Source organism: Triturus cristatus, chromosome 4_1 (genome assembly GCF_964204655.1).
Source record: "Triturus cristatus chromosome 4_1, aTriCri1.1, whole genome shotgun sequence".
NCBI classification, from domain to species: domain Eukaryota; kingdom Metazoa; phylum Chordata; class Amphibia; order Caudata; family Salamandridae; genus Triturus; species Triturus cristatus.
Window position 1 is genome coordinate 1012711773 of NC_140585.1, and position 22660 is coordinate 1012734432.

At 43.2% G+C, this 22660-nt stretch overlaps 1 protein-coding gene across 1 annotated transcript in view; it reads right to left on the reverse strand.

Moving 5' to 3' along the window:
* TTLL8 (tubulin tyrosine ligase like 8) overlaps window positions 1-22660 on the reverse strand; it is a 478385-nt gene that overhangs the window by 21542 nt on the left and 434183 nt on the right. The window contains exons 14-15 of the mRNA XM_085651194.1: window positions 22223-22658; window positions 8687-9176 (exon numbers count right to left, since the gene is read on the reverse strand). Coding sequence (XP_085507320.1) covers window positions 8687-9176; window positions 22223-22658 — 926 coding nt within the window. The remainder of the gene's footprint in view (window positions 1-8686; window positions 9177-22222; window positions 22659-22660) is intronic.

A 22660-nucleotide genomic window follows, 5' to 3' on the forward strand; every position in this document is an offset into this window, starting at 1 on the left:
TGGTCTACTAAAGATAGAAAATAAGACCAAAAAGCTCCATTAATTCATTATTTTGTTTTACAGAGAACCTGGTTAGTTATGGGTGCAACAATGGTGCTGGAATAAGTTTAAAGAGGGAGATATCCAATTTGGTTCAGATGAAAAGCAGCATTTTGTGTATATCATAACCAACTGCCATGTCGGAGACCCACTGTGTTGTACTTTCCTTCAATTCAGCTGGATAATAAGAGATAGTTGTTTCTTTTCTTGTTAGGCAAATATATCCCAAATTTCATATTGGGTTCTCATATTCTATTCTATTGAACAGAAACATCTGGCTGCTGAGTACATTGACAGAATTGTACCTGCTGTATGATCATCCTATATCTTATTTGTCTTGGAATGATTCACTGCAAAAGCAGACTTCAAGACTGAGAATCTATTACGCCTTCCTACAAGTGTCCTATTGGTAGGGAGCCACATTATTACTGATACAACATTATACTATAGATTACTAAAGGAAAAATAATTTAGTTTGCTCACCTATTTTTCATCAGCAGAGGATATGTTTGGTCTAAACAATGTTCCAGATGCTAAGAGTGTATCATCTATAGCGAGTTTGCTTTCCACTTGTGTTCTAAGGGGACTTGATGTGGAGCTGTGAAAGAGACAGCCATCAAATTACTAGAAGCTAAAGAGTCAAACATAATTGTAAAATCAACTGTATCGCAAGATAATATAAGAACAGGAGATCGTTTCAAGATGTTAACAACTGATTGGCACGTTGTTTGAAAGAAATATTTCACAGATGACAATACAGCACTACGCCTATTCACAGTATTAGGCTGACTATTCAGTGTTCTATTTTTGACAAACTTTGAAACTTTGGAAAAAGTTCTATCTGGATACAGTTGAACAATGCTTTATTGAGAGGGAGGCATACATGTGGGCGATTAAATTATATAACTAATGTATTCATTAGTTTGTGCCAGGGTGATCAGAATCAAATTACGATTTCCTGGCATACTATGGTACATTTCATAATGGTAGGTTTTAGGATGGATGAAAACTATGATAAATTTAAGTCTATCTACAACCTCAGAGAGACTTCAGTTCTCTTCTCCGCTTAAAAAAGCTAAATGTGGCTCATGATATTGTGATAGGGTGTACACCCATGGTGTGTTTTGTCTCTCCTGGTTCATCTGTCCAAAGCACATCCAGTCCATCAGAGCATACAGGTATAAACCTCTCAATAGTCTGGCAAATTCCATAGCAATAGAATTAGAGTTTTGCAGGTCTCAGTCGATTTTCTGAGAGACCCACAACTTTTGCTAGACGTTCCACGAGGTCTGCATTGCACACAAGAGTTTCTGCATTTTTCATAGTTCTTTCTAATCAGAGAAAAGGAGATGGGCAGACACATGAGAGGAGACATCACCCAGACTTACCAGACTCTATAGAAGATTGGCTATCCCAGACAAGCCCCTTCTTGGATAAACAAGCGTATTATTAGAAGAGTCTGATCAGAGAAGACTGTAAAGGCACACTGGGGGAGTCTGATGACCGCATGAAGACTCAAGCGAATGCTAGGCAGCACATTTATACGACGACCTCCAAAGACCCCCAAGTGAGTAGGAACCAGTAAGAATGTGGAGGACAGCGTCCCTTTCAATCATAGAAATTGTGTCATGTTATGAAACGGCGCCCCAAGAGGGAGGGTCATGGACAGAAAAAGTATTATACATAGATTCAACAAGATTCATAATTGGATACAGACACATGCACAACCAAGCTGAATAATATAAAGTCTACAGCAACATCACTGAATCAATCAGAAGTTAAATGATAAATATGCAGGATACCAGCAAGGTGCACATATCCTATCAAGATGATAGTAAGAACCCTGGGAAGTTTGAGTCATACCTTTTGTTTTACTTATGTGCTTGGATTGCGCTGGATCCTCATCTAGACAGATAGGACTTAGCACCTCAAAAACTAACACCTGTTCTAACTTTCTCTTAACATAATAAAGAGTTTCAGTCTCTATATGGCTTGTTACTTTTAGCTTTTATCTGCTTCTCTCTTCCTCATTGAGATGTTTTGTGGCAGATTTTGATTTCTGTATAAGGTAATTTACAAGAAATTAAGTAGGACTGACTACAGTTATCAAGGTACTGTGCCAAGACTAAGCAAGGATAAATGTTAGTTGCAGCATTAGAAGAAGAGGGATCAACAGAGAAACATGTTTGGTACTAATTTACAAGGACTTCAAAAAGTTTTTCATCACTAGAAGAACATGAAATTCCACAGAACATAGACTTTAAGACGGAGGATAAGGTTCATAAATACACACACCAGAAAGTTACGGGTGGGAACTAAAGGTGCAGGACATGAAAGGGGTCTTTTAAATATTATCAGACACTTTGTGATCCAACCAGAAACTTTGTGTGAATTGCAGAATAAGGGATAGAGACAGCATTGACATTTTTCAGCATATGTGGGGATAAGCACCTGCTTCTTCCAAGTAATATCAGGCACTTCTTTTCCATGCTGCATTAATATCAATAAGAACTAAGCATTTGAGTTAGAGTGCAGTGAAGTCCAATGTGGCTACTCTGCAGTGAAATTCCAACATCAGTTTAGGCCACGCCTTCTGACACATTTTTAGGTCGAGCCTAAGCAGAGTGCATGCGCTGTCTGGAAGACCTGCTGTTATCACCATACGGGGTGTAAGCCCGTCTGCTGCTAGGCAGTGGTTCACTCCTGAGCTGCTCTTATTTGCTGTCTCCTCATTGGTTGATGCTCTAGATACATCACTTCCATTTTTCGGTCAAGAGCGCAGCCCAACTACAGTTTCCTTACGCCGTAGGTTTTAATATATTCCTTTGGGGACTACTTCTTTAAATTCCTGCTCATTTTACTCTGTGGGTGCTTTTTTCTAGTTCTACGTGCCGATGCACCGTTTATTTAATCATTATGCCTGTGCACATAACTTTTATGTACACGGACGCCGAGCTTCATGTTTCAGCACGTCTCCCGCTTTTATGTTTCTTGTTTCCTTTCCGATTGGCTACAACCATGTTTTCAGTGGCAACACGCGTCTAGCTTCTTTGTTTACAGCATGCCAGCTTGTGTTGCTCGCAGCTGGTGTTGTGTTGCAGGTATCAACATGCCTTAGCCCGGGTTGCTTACAGATGGGATTGTGTTGCAGTTGCAGGGATCAGCGTGTATAAGACCCACTATCTACCGCTGGCAACGTACCTGCGCTTCCCCAGCATTTCCCAGCTTGCTGGTGCTGCAACTAGCCCACCTCTCTATGTGACTTGCCTGGGGCACTAACGTTTATGTACTAGTAAGAATTGGAGCTAAAAGCAAAGGATAAAACACAACAAATGCTGGTGTTTCAGGAAATAGTATTGTTTGGAAGCGATAAACATTAGTCCCCTAAGGCGACCCCCATTTAATCATAGTTTTACTATGGCCTAATTTCACAACAGTGACTTTATAACTGTCGTGTTTTTTTAAAATTAGAAACGAGAAGCATGCTGGTAATTTTAGTATCATGCTTCTTGTTATAACCCTAAGCTTGTATCTGAAAATCGGGCATGGCTGAAAGTAATTTGCCTGTTAAAGGTCTAGTTGGAAACCAAGCTTCCTCTATTTTTTCAGAGTATGAAATACTTTCATTTCCATGCTTAATCCTTTAGACAGTGCCACTGAGCGCACAGTGGGAGTTTGAGTTGGACCATCAATATATTTATTTAAGGATTCTGTTTGTGTTTCTTAAATGCTAAACATGCCCTGTCATGGACACTTCAGAATTAATTTACATTCGTGCACACTGAGTTATTAGTGCAGCCAGGTGTAGGGTATCGGTGTAACTTTAAATGCAATGTTCTAGATTTCCAGTTCACTGCGTCGGAAAAAATAGACAGTGAAGTTTATGGAAGATCATTAAAGTGAAGGGGCAAGTATGTGATTTTAAACCGGTTCTTGTTCTTGACACCACGGGGAAGAGTTTTTCCAATAAAGAATTATGAGTTCACTTATTACTATATTTGAAGGTTTAGTTCTGTAAGTTCCTGAAACATTTAATTTCTCTGTCACTGACTCTACTAGAGACACCCAACCTTTTGCTCTTCCAAAGGCCTCATACCTCTCTCCTAACCAAAACTGTCCTAACCTAATTATTGTGTGCTGCCATTTGTACCCTTCCTTTTATGACAATGCAGCCCAGTCCTTCCCCTGCCTTGCCTCTTCTGCTTCAATATTTCTAGTACAAAAACAATATAATTTACAACGCCAAAAGGTCTAACTTTCACAATTGTGAGACCGATTGCATTACAAATGCTTGTTCATGTTTGCGACCAACATGTGCAGGAAGAAAACTCCCAGCATGTCAAGAGCATTTCTTTTTTGTTTTATAGAAACAACTCCTTATTGTGTGTGTTTGTTCTGCTAAAAAAAATAATATTAATAAGCCAAGTGAGCAGACCATCTACATTACATTTTAGTAGAAAAAGCTTGTACTGTGTTGGTGCGAACACATACTGCAAAAATACTCTACCACAGCACTGAAAATATGGTGTTGCTGTTCACTGGCCTCCCCCACCCCAGCAGATATGCGAACCTTTCACTGGGATCAAACTGACCGCTATGCAGGGGCGGCTCCTCCGTTATGGCAGAGGAGTGTCGTCCCCCCCTGCTGAAAGCCAGAAGAGGCAAGCAACAAAAATAGAATTATTATAAAACATTTTTATTATCATTATATTTGTTGTACTACAGGCTGGGATTGAGGGAGGATCGAGCCATTCATCCTGACGGTGCAGGACTAGAGAAGAAGTGGGAGTGGTGGGCAGTGCCATGTGGGTATGACGGTTTGGCCGCCCCTCTGGGACCATCATGCAGACTTAGCCGTTCTACACTTAGCTGTGTTGTACAGCTGAGTGGAGAAACCAACACAGGCTCCCAGTCAAAGTGTGAGCGCCAAACAGAGGCACTCAGACCAATCCCAGCACTGCTCACTAGCTGGGAAAAGCATTGTGAGCAGCGCTGGGATTGGGTGCTGGGAGCCTGCGCAGTGGGCAGCAGTTCGTGGACATCCGGGAGGCAAGCAGTTGAGGAAAGTGGCGGCTGTTGGAGCAGGTAAGTGTAGTTTTTATATTACATTTTCTTTCATTTGCATCCCCGCCTCACCACTTCAGAATACCAGCGACCGCTACTGATACAGATAAGATCAGCCAACATACTGAGAGCACACCTACGCCCGGCATTCCCTTAATGGTTCTGTCATGCACCTTTCCCAAATGCCTGACTTCCCACACTCTCTTTACAGAAGCCCTGATGCGCATACTCCAGTTTATGTTTAGGAAAAAATCATCTCATGGCCAATCAATCAAGACACCAATAAACCCTGATTATCTACGGTCTTTCAGTGGCTAGGTTTTAACCAACTTAAGTGTAACACTGATAATACTGAGATTCTTAGCTTCAAACATACTTTCAATTTCGACCTACAAAGTCATTGGCCAGGTGAGGCTCCCTCTCCTCATGCCCAAACTGAAGAAGTGAAGAATCTGGGTGTCAAGATTGACTAACGACTGACTTTACAAACCCAAATAAATATGGCAGTTACATGTTTTGGTCTGCTGAGCACAGCCAAAAATGTTTGAGAATCCTCTCTTTACTTGTTAGGATCATTGTTCTTTTAGCTCTGGTGATGCCTCGAGTGGATTATGCTAATGCCCTATATGTAGGACTCCCACAATATTTAATGCAGAAACTTCAAACTGTTCAGAATGCTGCTGCTTGTCTGGCCTTACATCTACCCAAGCGAGCCTCTATCGCTTATCATCGGAAGTACTTGCAGTGGTTTCCTGTCAGAAATCTTGTTTAAGTGCTACACCATTCTTGCCCAGCCTATCTGTTCTCTAGAATTCAATTCTATTCTCCATTTAGATCGCTCTGCTCTCCACATGGCCATCTGGTTCCAAGGGTAAAACGAGGTAGATCTGGAGGCAGATCCTTTTCCTTTCTGGGCCCTCAAGCTTGGAACAAATTACCTGGGGAACTCCGCCAAGTGAACAATGAGCAATCATTTAGAAAACAATTAAGACCTGGCTTTTCACACGCTCATTAGTTTTCTTCTAATTTTCTTTTTCTGACTCCTATTTCCCTGCAGTGCCGGGCCACTCCTCGGAGTAGCCGTGCACTTTAGAAATCCCTCCATTCATTCAGTCATTCATTCAACTGTTAAGGAAATATCTGGAGAAGCACTGGAACTACTACTGAAAATCCTCAAAGCGTCTTTATGCAAGGCACAGTCCATGGTTTTTTAATGTCTCTGCCTACCACTCCCCGAGAAGCATACCTGTATCCTAACCACGTCATAGACTACTGCCAAATTACACACCTACCATTTCTGGAGAAGATGTTAGAGAACGACATCACAATCTAGCCTCATAAAAATCCATGGCAACACACTGCTGTGGGACCAGCAATCTGGCTCAATCCACACTGTCTCATTGAGACCGCATCTCTCCAATTGCTTGATGATGCTAGGGCCGTACTGCCGTAGCAGGCACCGAGTGTTTTTCCGGTGGGCCAGAAGGGCGGGGCCGGTTTTGGACCATGGGGGGGACAGCGTTTTCAATGCAGACAGAACTACGCAGTACCATTACAATGCAGGCATTACAACAAACGCTTTGTTACCATGCGTTCCATCAGAATACAAGTCGTTACAACAAATTGCTTTAGGGAACGCATTGTTGGACTTTAAATCCAACACCTTCCCTACTGTTGCACAAACTGGAGTTGGATTAGTAATATATGCTATTCCAAAGTTCAGCACTTCCCTAAGGCAAGTCGCTGTAATGACTTGCGTTGTAATGAAATGCGTGGTAACGATGTGCTCGTTGTATTGCCCACGGTGTAAAGGCATGGTTGAAAAACCATGCGTGAATACATCATACATCCCCGTGGGGGTCGTTTTTGTCACTGGGAGCCGATTTTGCAGCAGTGCTGCAATATCACCCCCTGTAACAAAAGCAGCAGCAGTGTTTCCCACCAGCAGCGCCCCCCCCAAGACGGGCCGATTGGACGTAATTGCCAGGGCTGGTTTGCATTCCCAGTCTGGCCCTGGATGATGCTCTTTAGATCACAGACAACAGTGATACCCCATTTCTCATCTTGCCTGACGCCAGACTTGCATCCCCAAAGAGCTTCAAAGGCATAGCCTTGCAGTGGTTTCCATAATGCTTGAAAAACAGAGCTCAGCTGATTCCTACGTATTACACCAAGCCTGAGCCCATCATCAGAAGGCTCAATGTCCAAACCTGTAATTTTCAACATATACATAGACCCTAGGAATCTTCTTGGCTGACAAAACCATCAGCATCCATACCCAGCTCTTCCTGAGGGTCTTGGTCAACAACAATTTTGTTGGCTGAGGTATGCCTCACAAACTGCACTGATGTGGAACCCCATCCAAGTCAAATTCAACAAAGCACCATGCCTCCTCCACTTTAAAAAAAATAAATTCTCTACAATTCAGCAATACCACTCTGCAGTGTAACCTCTTGATGCAGAACATACTAGATGACAGCCCCACATACAACTTGCTTCAAAATTGTCTAATCAACGTCCCGTTCCGCCATCATCACAGCCACCTTCTCTACACTGGTATCACATTACCTACAGCACCATGAAACCTCCACTCGCTGTGCCTCCTTCCTTCCTAGTCTGCAATCCCACATCAACCACTATTCTCCTAATCTTGCTTGACGTGCTGTATCCCCTCTAATGTAAAGTACTCAGCTTGTGGTAAAGAAGTCGACATAAATATAACTACATAACTAAACTACCACACCCAGGTCTAGCGCCAGGGTATTTCCATTTATTAGCACATCTCTTTTCTAACTCAATCGTCTCTCCGAGCCAAAATAACACCCTAGTCAGACCACACTACACTCAGTAGTGCACCAGATGACTCTACTCCCAGATAGTTAGCCACAATTATTATTAAGAGATTTGTAGAGCGCCTGGTTACTCGGATAAGTGTCGCTGTGCTAGACAGTAGCACCAAGTCATTGCCAGATAGAGTCAGAAATGGTTAAGGACCAATTAGTTCTACTAACTGTGCCTGAAGACCCAAGTTTTAAGATTTTTACGGAACCTCACCTCTGAAGGTTCATTGAATAGCACAACCCGTCTTTCACACAACCATACCTATCAAACAAAAGGACACTAGCTAAACCAAGTTAACATTTACAGATATCTGCACCAAAGCTACTCAGTCTGATAGCAACGTTATCAAAGAGCAGAGCCACTTTCACCATGGAATTAAATCAATTCCAGCAAAGTCCTAAGGCACACATTCCAATACACAGTATACACGGCAATGATCCAATTCAGCATCAGACACATTTTAATCATCCCACTGAATTAATGCAAAGCGGCATTAAACCACACACTATACAGACAGATGTTCGCTCACCTCACAAGGTGACAGCAAATTGCCACAGCTACAGCCACTGAGAGGTTCCAGCCTCGTGCGTAAAGGATATCAAGTTTTGAAAAGCACTATAAGGCCACACAAATGACCGATGTATTCTATACAAATGACCCCGGCAGGGGTATGAGGTATTGTATAAATGTTGTGGCACAATAATATAATATCATTCCAAAATATTTTACATTTGGCACTTACCTGAAATATTCGAGGGCTGAAGCACTGTCCAGTCAATTGAATTTGAATTCTGAGAAGCAGTATCCGCTTCGGACTTAGCCACACAAGGAGTTACCGGGATCTTCTGTTTCACCTTTGGAATGTTCAGGATTTGATATGTCTTGAATGAGGGCAGGCCAGACTTATCAATCTTAAGCATGGATTGCAAAGGTGTACCTTTTGATTTTGGACTGTTCACTGGTGCACATTTGGCAGGTGCAGATGAACTGCAAGGTAGTAATCTTTCCTTTTTGGTATACAGACTGGATTTACATTTTAGACTCTTACTTAGAACTGTTATTTGCTCTTCTTGAGCAGGCAGGTTATATTTAGCTCTCTGCTGCACAGGACCTGATAAATGCCCGGTAAACTTCATGGTAGGTATGACAATGGGCTGTGTTCTCGGCCTTTTAATTTCAGATCCTTCTATCAGAAGGCTAATGCCATTAGACGTTGGTAATTCAACAATGGGCTGTGAATTTTAACAAACAACAACATTAGAGAATTAACATTTTTAGTCTCAGCAAAAGACTTAAATACTTCTACAAAATTAATAAATGGGTATTTTGTATTTGGGTAGAGAAAATAAAGACAATCCTAAGAAAATATGTATGCATTTATTTCTCTGGGTATAGCTCAGAAATGTCAGACAATTACCACATCTGGTATATCCATACACATTCAATGACGTATATTCAGCCGAGAACAACCATATTTGAAAAATCTAAATACTCAATGTAAAGTAACACATTGCTAAAACTATTGCGAACACAATGTTAATGGACATCTTGACAAATAGTGTTGCATTCACCTTCATTATAAACCCATGTAGCCGTGCACACCTCATTTTAATTGAATATCAAATATATTATTTTGGACGTTTGCTATGTACGTTTTCAAGCATTTCAGTACAATGTTTCTGAAAGAAGGCTCGTTTTTTTAAAATGCCTAGAGCAGATTAACAGTGCCCTAACTTTAAAATAATTTACATAACATAAAAGATTGGCATATGCAGTAGTTGCAATGACCCGAGTCCCGCGGAGGCGGGGCCCAGAACCTGGCCCGGAAGAGAGCCCACACATTGTATTACTCTCTGGCCAGGCGTAGCCAGAGGGCTTAAATAAATGGGCCGGGGTGACTCGTTACCGTGGTGTGAGTTATTTACTGCAGCTCATCGGAGGCCTACTAGCTGTGAACTACACTGGTGACGAGGGTGGTTGCTACTGAGCACCCCGTCCATTCTATCCAAACCCTGCGACGTTCACCCTGTAGCCCGGAGCCGGAGAGAAGAGAAAAAGAACATACAACTGACCAGCCAGCACTCCTACCTGCTAAACAGTGCCTGAGTGCTTTGCCGCTGCCGCGGACCCCTGCTGACGGCCACACACCCTCACATGCAGCCTGCTGTACCGCATGGCCCGCGGAGGTCCTGGCACCCCTGAAAAGCACGTCATCTGAGCCAGGGGGCTCCAACAGGTACAGCAACACACGCTGCCCTCCATGCGCGCGCACAAGCGTGGTTCGCCCCCTGCTGGCCGCAAGGCTCTGTGAGCCAAAGAGGATGCTACAGCCCCGCCCAGAGCAGTGCCCGAGCACGCGCCTGTCTGCGCACTGGCACAGGACTCTCCCAACGCCTCGTCTCTGGTTGTAGCCCCCTGCCACGAGGTCGCACATGCGGCGGAACTAGAAGGTTTACCCGCTGCAACCTGACATTGCCCTGCACAGCCTCCACTGAAAGCCCAACGCCTAGGTCCACTGAGGCACATAAGATAAAAGCATAGAAGCAATATGCAAGTAGAAAGCTGCAAGTGGAAAAAAAGACAGACACTTTCCACATGGTAAAAAAAATAAGTAATACAAGTCACAAAGAGAAAAGAGGACAGCATGACTGACGCAGCAGCACAGGCAGCCCCACAACTGCAACAACTACAACCAGGGCTGCAGGCAGGCCACCAGCACATCCAACCTACCATGCAGCACACCTAGATTAATGCTTTGCCACCATTCAGCGAACTGATAGACCCACCCACCGTGTCTCCAAGATGAAAGGTGTGGATTAGCCACCTAGACAACTATTTCACTGCGACGTGGGAGACTGACGATACTGTTAAAAGATCCCTACTGCTCCATTTTGCGGGAGAGGAAATATATAACCTATTTGCGCATTTACCAAACACCAGAGCTGCAAACAATTACTGCTATCAGGGCTCCCAATGCCCACTTCGACACTCAGTTGGATCCCGACTACGAGAGATTCAAATTGCGCCAAGCATGACAAAGGGAAGGGGAATCCATGGACACATTTCATGCACACCTAAGGGAGCTAGCCAGCATATGTACAGCCGACGATCAGAATAAGGAAGTGAGAGCGCAGGTCATACAAGGATGCAGCAACAAGACCCTTCGAATCCTCATTCTCCGCCAGCCTGGGATCTCGCTAGAAGAAATCCTCATTATGGCAAGATCACACGACTTTTCGGATGCAAGTGCAACAGAAAAGGACATAGACATCACCCAACAACCAGATAAATCAGCAACCATCAAAACAGAAAGTGCTGATGCACTCCGTACTCCGTGTAAAGGAAATCAAGGATGAAGGCCAGGAAAGAGCTCAGCAGGGTTACAATGCAGATGCTGCAGAAGGAAGAAACACCCACAGGAAGAATGTCCAGCTCAAGGGCAGACATGCTCAAAATGTGGCACCCCTAACCATTTCACTATCACGTGCAGAGGTGGTCCGAAAAACCGAGGAGCACGTGGAAGAAGACCACCCTTGAAGGCAGTAAGACAACTGGCATTGAAGAACCCAAGAGAAAACAGCGAGAACCCTGTCATGGCAAATGCATCACCTGGAAGACTCGTCAACAAAAGAGGAAGGCGAATCCCGAGTCCCTGCACTGATCAATACTGGGGCATCCTTGAACGTCATGGGGAATCAACAGTACAGACAGCTCCAGCCAAAACCCCTGCTGACTCCGTCACATGTCAAGATCCTCACCTATCGAAGCCAAACGCCCCTACCCCTGAAAGGCAAAATAATCGTATCAGTAAGATCAGAAGGTCAAGAGATCCCCACAACATTCCACATAGTGGACAGAGAAGCCGACACGCTAGTAGGATGCCACAACACTGAAGACCTAGGCCTCGTCACATTCGCCCGGGCTGTCAAAGCTTTGCAAACAGAGGAGTTCCTCGAGCTGTCCCCACAACTGTTTAGAGCACTGGGAAGCATGAAGAGGCTGGCGGTCAAGTTACACAAAGACAAGGCCGGGAAGCCTGTGGCACTGCGCCACAGACGCATACCGTTCCACCTAGAACCGTTAGTCGAGCAGCAACTTCACAGTCTGGAACACCAGAGAGTGACTGAAAAAGTAACAGGGCCGACCCCATGGATCTCGCCCATGGTGATAGCCGAGAAGCCAATCAACCCGAGAAAATAATACTGTGCAGCGATATGCGTTTGCCCAAACAGGCGATCAAAAGAGAAAGGGACATTACACCAACAGTTGACAACATAATAGCTGATCTCAATGGATCCAGATGGTTCTCCAAATTAGACCTTAACTCAGGCTATCACCAGTTGAAGCTGGTCAAGGAGAGCCGGAATATCATGACCTTCTCGACCCATATAGGACTGCGGAGCTACAAAAGGCTAAATTTTGGGATCTCTTCCGCAGCCGAAATATTCCAAAATGCGGTGCGAGAGATGCTGTTGGGTCTTCAAGGAGTATTGAACGTCAGTGATGACATTTTAATACATTCTGCAACCCCTGAAGAACACCACCACCATCTCTGAGCCACGTTGCAGCGACTCTCTGACTACGGAATAACCCTCCACAAGGACAAATGCTTGTTTTTCCAGAATACAATTGAATTTTTTGGTTATGTCTTCAGCCAGGACGGTGTCCGAATTGACCCCTGTAAATCTCATGCCATCCAGCAAGCACTAGCCCCGACCACAGCCTTGGAAGTAGGAAGCTTCCTCGGAATGGCCACTTACTGTGGGTGGTTTATACTCAACCTCACTACGGTAGCTGAGCTGTTGCGAGCCCTCAAAAAAACAAAGATGCAGCATTGGAATGGGGCAATGAAGAAGACATAGCATTTCAGAAAGTAAAAGAAGCGTTACTAAGTAAGACCACCATGGCGTATTTCACCAGAATGACTGAGCGCTTAGTAGATGCCAGCCCTGTAGGCCTCGGAGCGCTTCTAACTCAGGAAACTGAATCAGGCAAATGGGCATCCCTTGCTTTCGCGAATAAAGCCCTTACTCCGACCGAAGCACGCTACTCCAAAATTGGAAGGGAAGCGCTAGTGATTAAATTGGCCTGCAACCATTTCCATTTGTACATCAGCGGTCACCCATTCCAAGTCGTGACCGACCACCAGCCACTAATCCCACTATTCAAAGGCACAGCTCCTCATCCCCCGCCACGGATTGAACGGTGGGCGATACAACTGCAACACTATCAGATGGAACTGGTATATTGCCCAGGGGCTAAAAACCTAGCAGACTTCTTCTCGCGGCATCCATCTAATCCTGGGCAAAAAGATAGTGATCAAGATATAACGACAGAAGAGTATGTCGACATGATCTCAGAATGGGTATGTCCCCGTGCCCTCACCATCGAAGAGATCAAAGCAGCCGCCGCCTGAGAACCGCTTCTAAACAAAGTGATGGACTCACTGCAGAAAGGTTCCTGGGAAGATTTCCTGTGTGACACCGGCAAGTGGGACGAGCAGGAGAGAGAACGCTTAGGGAAACTATGGCGAGTGCAAGATGACCTAAGTGCCACAGCAGAAGGCCTGGTGCTGAGAGGATCCCGAATCGTGAGTCCAGCAAGCCTCCAAGAAAGCGCGACAGCCCTCGCCCATGAAGGGCACCAAGGAACAATACGCATGAAATTGCGCATGAGAGAAAAGGTGTGGTTCCCTGGGCTAGAGGCAGCTGTAGACACCATGGTCAGAAACTGTCAACCCTGCCAGCTGACTAACAGCCAGGAATCCCCAGCACCTGTGATAACCAAAGCACCGGCCACCACACCCTGGTCACGATTCAGCCTTGACTTCAGGAGTATTCCTGACGGAAGAGGAACAGCCGTGCTCGAAAGTTATTCAAAGTATCCTATAGTGGAAGTGATCGCGTCCAAGGCCTTCGCACACCTAAAGCCTGTTTTAGAAAAGACATTTGCACTCTCCGGCCTACCTCACGAACTGAAGACCTACAACGGACCCCCATTTCAAGATGGAGCTGTTCACGTTACTAGGAGTGCACCATCATCAAATCCCTCCACAATGGCCACAAGCCAATGGTGAAGCTGAGCACTTCATGTGGACATTAAACAAAATCCTTCGAATTGCAGTGGCTAAACAAGCCGACCCTGAAACAGCATTCCAAAGATTCCTGTGAGAATATAGTGGCACCCCGCACAGCACGACTCCCTGGTCCCTAATGCTAGCTGGGTACCGGAGAGACACCATCCCTGTGGCCGAGGCATGATCCCCAGAGTCGTATGAACCATAAAATACCCAGGCTCGTTGGAAAAGGAATAATGACCATGAGAGTTGCCGACGGGTAGCCAAGACTCGCATCATCGTACCAGGGAACTCTGTATTGGTTCGGAACAGACGCAGTGAAGAGAAGTTCAGGACAGCTTATGAACCAGGGCTGTGGACGTTCTAAAAGCGAACAGAACCGCCGTCACTGCCTGAAGGGGTACAACCGTAATAACCAGGAATGTCTCCCGGTTCAAGAAAGTGCCACAACCTGGCCGAAAAGAATGTGAGCCCAGCTGTACCGAAAATGAAGGTGAACTTGTTGGTGAAACATCATCCCTCTCCACAGGAGATCAGAGTACATCAGATTCCTCTCAACCATTGGCTGTGACTACCACCCCGATAACTGATGCGGTCACACTATCACCACAAGTTTCTAACAGGTCAGATGTTTGGCTGGCTGTTGATGGGGGTGCACACGTATGGAATTCCTATCGCCCAACAATTAGGATCTATTGTTTGGTCAACAATTAGGATCTATTGTTTGGGGGAAAAAGAACTACAAGTTTTCATGGTTATTTTGTACATTAGCTAGAGAGACCTATCGCTCTACAGCTCAGATCTTTTGGCTACCTGTTGTCAGTACCACAGTAATTTATAATTATGTATTCATATGGATAAATTGTAGATACAGTTCATTAATGATAAGATAATCCTTTGCGTGATTAGTTAAAATCATTGCAACAATTTACATTAAAAAACAAACATAGGTAAATAGGCAGGGAATCCGATTATCCAATTTTACGTGCGTTTTAGCTCACATATAAATTCAAAAAGAGGTTGATGAAAATTTTCAGAGTAACATCACTAGTGTATAATGGTTCCAATTCCCTGACTGGAGGGAGATCAGATGCCAGTTCTGTGTGCAAAGTCGCAGATCCGGATGAGAATAAAGTGCAAGTTCTGTATTCCAGGATCGTAGATGGAAGAATTTCCAGCGCAATTGAGACCCAGAGTTTGAAGTAGTTTTTTTGGTTTATGGCTTGATTGGGTCCAAATCCCTGGCCAGGGGGGAGGTAAAGGGCAGGTTCTATGTGTTAAATAGAAAAAAGGGCAAGCTCTGTGTGCAAAAATCGCAGATAGAGGAATTTACAGTGTAATTAAAACCCGTATATAATTGGTTGGAATGTTATTAGGGACCTTGTCCGCCCAAGATCCCTTTTGAGGTCATTTAATTCAGAGAATCCGAAGTAGGCATGATTCTATTATTCGCGCCACATTGAGGCTTCCAGGGGCCTTCGAGTGCAGCTAGAGATCGACAGTTGCTGTTAAAGCTCAGCTATTGCATTTTTTATGATTGCACGTTCCGTGCGAGACCACTTTTAGGATTGTTTGATCATGTCGTTTAAGCAACCATTTGTTGACTTGTTTGACTTTTAATACTTGTGTCCACAGTGGTTAGAAATTTTACCAAGCAGCAGCTCAATTGGACCTCCTCACCGGAGAAGCTTACTAGCACTGCTTGTCTGCAGGTCCGTCTGTTTTTCTTATTGAAGAGTGGTGTGAGTAGGGTCCGGCGCTCCCATAGTAGGTTCCTACAGATGGTTAGGAGGTGCAGAATATCCTCCTCCCCTGCCCCACAGAGATGACAGGTTGCAGGCTTCGGAAGGCGTAGCCATGGTGGCAGGTGGTGGAGCAGATGGTAATATACCTAGGTGGAGTCTCAGGAACTTCTCTTTGGCAAAGCCGATGTGGAAGTATGTTTGGGGTGAGGCTTTGCTGTATGGCTGTATGGTGGACCAGGCGTGTGCTCACTCTGACAGTGTAGCTTTGTCTTGTATGAGGAATTCTTTTTTAACAGTGTTATTAACAATTTTTTTTTAAACTTGCATAGGTCCCCGATGTCTCCCAGAGATGTCGTAGGCCTAGTTGGTCGAGTGAGATTTCCAGATAACGACTGGCTGGGCATGCCTCCGTAGCTTGCAGTTCTTTCCATAAGTAGGCGTTTAGTGTTTCTGGCTCACCCTTTGATTTTATATCAGCTTTTGATATATGCTCCTTAACAGGCCAGCTCTTGTCTCTGTATCCCAAACTCTAATCTCAATTGTGCAGGGGATGTGTATCTTGGTAGCCCATAAATCATTCACAATGCTTTTGCTGTGGTGCCGTCCAATGTTTCAGCATCTCTCTCTCTCATGGCTTCACTTCCATAGGTTATAGATGGTATGAGTTTTGCCTGGATCACCCTGGTTAGTGGGGAGAAGCTTGAGCCAGAGATCTTATTTTTTAAGTTTCTTAGTGCCACGGCTGTCATTATCCCCCTTTTTTATGGCTTCACATTGAGCAGCTAAGTTTCCTTTGTTATCGATGATAACTCCCAGGTATTTATACTCTTGTACGACTTCCCGCTTGCTTGTTGCCAGGTGCCAGTGGTGGTATGACTTTGTTTTGCTAGTGTTCACGCTCATGGCTTTTGTTTTTTCTTGATTAATGCTAAGTTTATTAACCTCTGAATATTTGGATGTAATTTCGAGCAAGCGTTGTAGGCCAATGGGTGTCCAGCTAATGAGCACAAGGTAATCCGCATAGAATAGATTTGATAGATGCAAGCCACCAAGCTACGGGGCGTGCGAGTTGCTTTCGTTCAGTGTGGGTGATAACTCTGCCATAAAGAGATTAAAAAGTATTGGGACTAACAAGCAGCCCTGTTTCGGACCGGAGATTGTGGGGATCTTCTTTGTTAGGTGATCTCTTGTGCCCAGTTTTACTTGCACCCATGTGTTGCTGTGTAGGAGGATTAGCTGTTTTAAAAGTAAAGATGGGATGTTCAGCCTTTTTAGCTTTTGCCACAGTAAGTTTCTATTTATATGATCGAACGCTGAGCTATAATCAATAAAGCACAAGTACAGGGGCTGTTTTAGTGCAAGTGCGGCATCTATTATTAATGAGAGGGTTAAGATGTTGGTAGAGGTCCCAATGTTCTTGCAGAAGCCTGTTTGATTTAGTGGTATTGCCGCATTTTCTGTAGCCCAAGACTTTAATTCTTGTAATATTAATCCTGCATAGTATTTAGCTTCATTATCCAATAGGGCTACCAGCCGGTAGCTTTTTCGGCCGTTCCTATTGCCTTTTTTATAAATCAGTGTGATATTGAGCCCCTCGACGATGACGGTATCATTGATGCTCGCAGGATTGAGTCAAAGATCGGTTTTAGTGTTTGGCCCAGTGTTCTGAATCATGTTTGAACAATATTGGGGGGGGATTCCAATTGGGCACGGAGCTCCGTCTCGCCTGCCCATAGAAATTCTTTTGCAGATTTGGTTATTCGTAATTGTGAAAAGCTGTTCCGATGTAGCGATGGAGTCAGTTCGGGGTGATGATGCTTTCAATTCGAAGGGGGGGATGTTTGTGCAAGTTTGGATTCCTAGGCCTCTATTGAAGTGGGATTGAAGAAAAATTGTCCAAACCTCTACTGTCACATGTGAGTTAACACCTTGGCTCAGCAGATTAGCCAGAGTATTGTTCCTTTGCCAAAATCGCGAGCTGTTGTTAGTTTTAATATCATGCAGACGTTTTGCCCAGAGAGACTCTTCTGCTTCTTTTTTGAGGCACCAGATTAGTTTCTTGCAAGTAGCTTTTAATTGCCTCGGTTCGTGCAAGGTCGTAAGGTCTGGACCGCCTTTCTTTAATTTTTCATTTCCGCAGAGCGCGGTTTATGGAAACTTTAAGCTGTTTTACTTGTGTGTTGTTTCCAGGGGTGAGGTTGAGGCGTCTGTTTTGAGGACGAGCTTTTCTCCTGTTTTGGTGGTTTTCCTTTCTGGCCCCATTCCTAGATTTTTTGTGAATGTCTCCCAGCTTTCTATTATATCAAGCTCTGCAGCTTGGGCTTCTCGGAGTAGTTGCTTCGCAAGAGCGAAGAGTCCTTCTGGGTCATCTATTTTGCATTTTACTCTTTTCTTGTTGGTTGTGTACTCTGAGCAGTGTGCATTTGCTAGCTGTAGTTGAGTTGTCGATGACACTTCTATCGTGATTTCTTGTGGCAGGTGATCGCTGTAGTCTAAGGTTCCAATTTGATAATCCTCTACTTTTGAAAACATGTAACGGGAGACAAAAGTATAATCTATTGTTGTGCTTGCTAGTGCATTGTGGAATGTTACTAACTGAGGGCGATCTCCTGGAAATCTGCCATTTAATGACCAAAAGCCCAGCAGCTCTAGGTGGCAAGAAGCTTCTGAGCTATTTTTGAGAGTCTTCCGCGAGAATTCATTAATGGATGAACGCTCCATGGAAACATAGTGGGATAGAAGCTCAGCTTGCATTACTTACTGTTGTTGCATACACAAATGTTTACACGTTTGCAAATGTTAACAATTTGTATAATGGAAAACATGTTAATAATTTATTTAATTTTTTGGGGACAGTTTTATATAGCACAAACTCAAACCAAAGACATTGGAGCACTAGTTACATTACACAAGGACATTCGTTTTATTGTGACTGGAGAGATTAAGCGATTTGTCTAGAATCACAAGATGTTAAGCCAACGCAGAGACTCGAACCTGGTTCTTCAGCATCAAAATCGACAGTTCTGACAATTAAGCCAAATCCTCTACCCCTACATTGTTAAAGAGATTTACAAAGGTGTACCCTCAGTTTTTGACCTTCCATTTTCGCAGATTCACAACTTTAATGAATTCAAAAGAGTTTACAGAGGACTGGAAACCATATAACTAGCAAACTTTAGGAATTCTATATTTGCAGGAGCAACTATATATGCTATGGCAAAGCAACTGCAAATTCCCTGGTTAAACTTTTTTTCATTTTCTTTCCTGGGGGAAATTCTTTCATAACACCCTATCTTTTTTGGAAAGGGGAGGGAGAGTACCTTTGCACCCTGGAACGTTTTACTCCAGTCCTCTTGTCAAGAGTACATTTATGAGATTTTACAGACTTGGTATGGGTTGGAGAGAAGTTGGTAAAAAGCATTAAACAGGTACGTTTGTGGGTATGCACAAATTCACAAGGCATTCCAACCCTGGAACTACCACTTCCTACCTGCATCAAGCCACTGTGAGTAAATCCTTTTATGAGTGCAAAACCAACTTTTGAACAAGTGTACCAAACTTACAGGCGTAAAAAGCACTGAAAAATGGGCCTATCATTTTCCCAATTACTCGATCTTACAGAGTTCCCCTAGCTGTCAAATGTAACCAGTCATTAATCTAGCACTTTGTATAGGCTCACAATGAGGCAGCAATTGACACTAATGCATAGTGAGATGAAGTGGTGTGACCCAGAATTAAACTATCTGGTCAAGTGAACAGGCTTGTTGGGAATATTGGCACTGGACTGCAGATATAATATGGGTTTATTTAGAATAGCATTTTGTGAAACTGAAGGAAGGCAGAAAAGTACATTTGCAGAGCAATTTAGAAGAAAGATCCTCGGAAACTAAAGAAAGAAAAAGAGAACAGGCACAATTAAAACAATGGAATTTTGGGATCAATGCAATCATTCTAGGATCAAGAGCACAACTTCAAAAATTCTGATCTTAGAGTAGGGAAGTTTGCACTAAAGAGCTCCTTTTCGTATCTTTTTATCAAGCAATGTATTGAAATGTTTGAGGTCCAGAACAGATTTAAGTTTCCGTTTCTTTTTCCTAGACAGACATTCTCTGAGAAATGGCGATCTTCCGTTCATATCTCGCAGAAAACAAGTAAACATTGTAAAGCTGGGGTGTTGGTGGCTTGACATAAAATACATCACTCTGTTAATATACTTAACATTTTTCCATAGCCCAGAAAGGAGCATCAACACAACCATGGGCTGAGGAAGTGGCAGATGCAGAATAAACCCTTTTAAAAATGGCAGTGCAGGTGAACAGGCTTGAGTAGTTTGTATTAATATCTATTTTACATCATTTTCTGGACCCCCAAATGTGGAATTAATGTTTTGAAGGAAGGGGAAGTGTGGAATAGATGCATATCAGAATATTGCATACAGAAATATTGTCTGACATGAATATTGTGCCCTAAGTATCATTGACAAAAATATTATACCATTCGGTGGAGAGTTTCTATTATGAATAATAATGAGAAAATAGTTTTGTAGATAATATTTAGGACACAGTATTTACAAACGAAATGATGCCACAAATATTCGGTTGCCACACCTGTAACGGTGATTAAGAATATGCAGACCACTTATTAACAAGGGCAGGTATATTCCCAAGAATCAGTGTCCTTAATTTGAAGTTTTGCAAAGCACAAGCTAATATACAAAGACCTGTCAAGCACTGTACAATCAAAATAAAACTATTAAACATAAACAAAATGTTTAGAAAATGATCAGGCCTAGGCATCAAATGTATACCTTCATGCTGAAGAAGTAATTTTTGAAGAGTGGACTAATGTATCTCTCTTTGGGCTCTAGGAAGGAGCACAGTGGGTGATGTTTTTGACAACTCGAAGGAGCAAACATGTTTCATGTGCCATTGTGGCTAGCCTAGCCGATAAAGAAGACGTGCTCCTACTGGCATTTACTGAGAATACATGTTCAATTTGCTACAGTCGGTAAAGTAGGAAAGTGTTTTTAGTTTTAGTACCCAATATTGAAGAAAATTGTAATTTTTCTGAAAAGCTAGAATTATTTTCGTGTTCCTTCTGGATAATTATCTTCCCCATCCGCACACACTTCTTTAAGACCACCTCAAATGTAGGCGATGCAAATACTAAAGCAACATCTTGGATTGGTTTATTATGTGGAAACATGAGAGCACCCAGTTTCACTATATTTTAATGAATATGTAATCACTATTTTAGCAAACCAAATATGTCATAATCAATATATACCCAAAAGGCAGAAGCACACTGTGGGAAAGATATGGCAGAACATGCCCACTCCTCTTCCAGTCTGTCCAATTATAGAATGAACCGTATGGTGACAGAAGAGATCCCTGGGAAACTCCAAAGTGTAAAGTGATGAGCCCAAACCCAAGTGGACATATGCTACAAGAATGTTCTTGTTATTTAAAGAATTAAGTTATCCACGTGATGACATAATTTGTGAATACTACCCTACTGCAATATGTTGAGAAGTATGCATTGCTTCTCTGTTTCTTTCCACAGAAAACCTTCACTGCTGACAGACAAAAGAAGGTTGAGGGGTCACTTTAGAGGAACTCCAGTATTCCAATGTGTTATAATGAGCAATGGGTTTGGTTAACCTGACCTAATTTCATCAAGAATGCTTACAAAAGAGAACACACTTTGGATTTTCATTGCAGAAATACTAACTACAAAGCTTCCATTACAAACGTAGAATTCTAACTGCGAATCAGAACTCTCTCTCTCTCTCTCTCTAAAAGCAACTACAACATTAACTTTCTCATTATGGTTTTGAACTTCAAGCCCAAAATAAAAATTGGAGCTTCCACCTTATATATATAAGGTGGAAGCTCACATGTTTAATTGTGACCAAATCAAATCAAGTATAATAGCCGACCAATCGGGTCTAACGTATCTAGTGCAGGAGTGTCCAATATTAGCCCTCAGGAGCTCTTCACGATGTCCACAAGAGATACATTTTCATATAATTAATCTAAGGGACACCCAGTTACATAGCGATAATAACTTGATTTTGCATAGTGCTGCTTCTAAGCACTGACTATATATATTGACCTCTCAAGAATAGTCAGCAGAATTAGCCTTGCCAGAATTCCAACTCTTATGAAGCAGATCACAGCAAATGTCAGTGGCAAGTGTTACCTGCCATCTTGCCCTCACTGTTAATTCAGAAAATCTTTCCTGGATCCTCCCCTTGCGGATCAATAAATAATAAACAACTTTGGTCTAGACAAGTCTCAGGTGCACATATAATACATTAGCCTGTACCAACAGTTTTATGCTTCCTTACATGAGTAATTTAACAATAGACATAAGTAATGAAGTGACTTACACATCTTCACAACTCGTTTACAAGGGCCAGATAAGCATCTCAGAAACAATGTGAACACACACTAACCTGTTTCCAGAGAAGTTCAAATTTCCCAGTACTGCAGCCCTTGTCGGTCTGCCTGTCAATGACAACCTTGATGAGATCCTCCTGCACCTGAGCACATAGGTGTGCTGTAATTGGAGTGGAAGGGAACAAGGTTGGACTTGAGTTGATTTCTATCAGCCAGGGTTTGAAGTCTTCTCCAAGGATGAAATCTGCTCCGTACAGCTCAAAGTTATTCTTCCGTTGTTCAACAGTATCTTGCGCCATCCTCATAGTATACGTGATGGCATTTTTCATAGATGGGTAGATGACACTGTCCCACATGCCTCCAAATCCTCTGTCGTGTAAATATTCCTTGAACTTCGAGCTTCCCCACATGTTGTACCTTGGCAAAAGAGGATCCCGCTCTGAGCAGTTCTTATAATGCTTTTGGATGGAGTTGTTACACAGGTGGACGCAGCT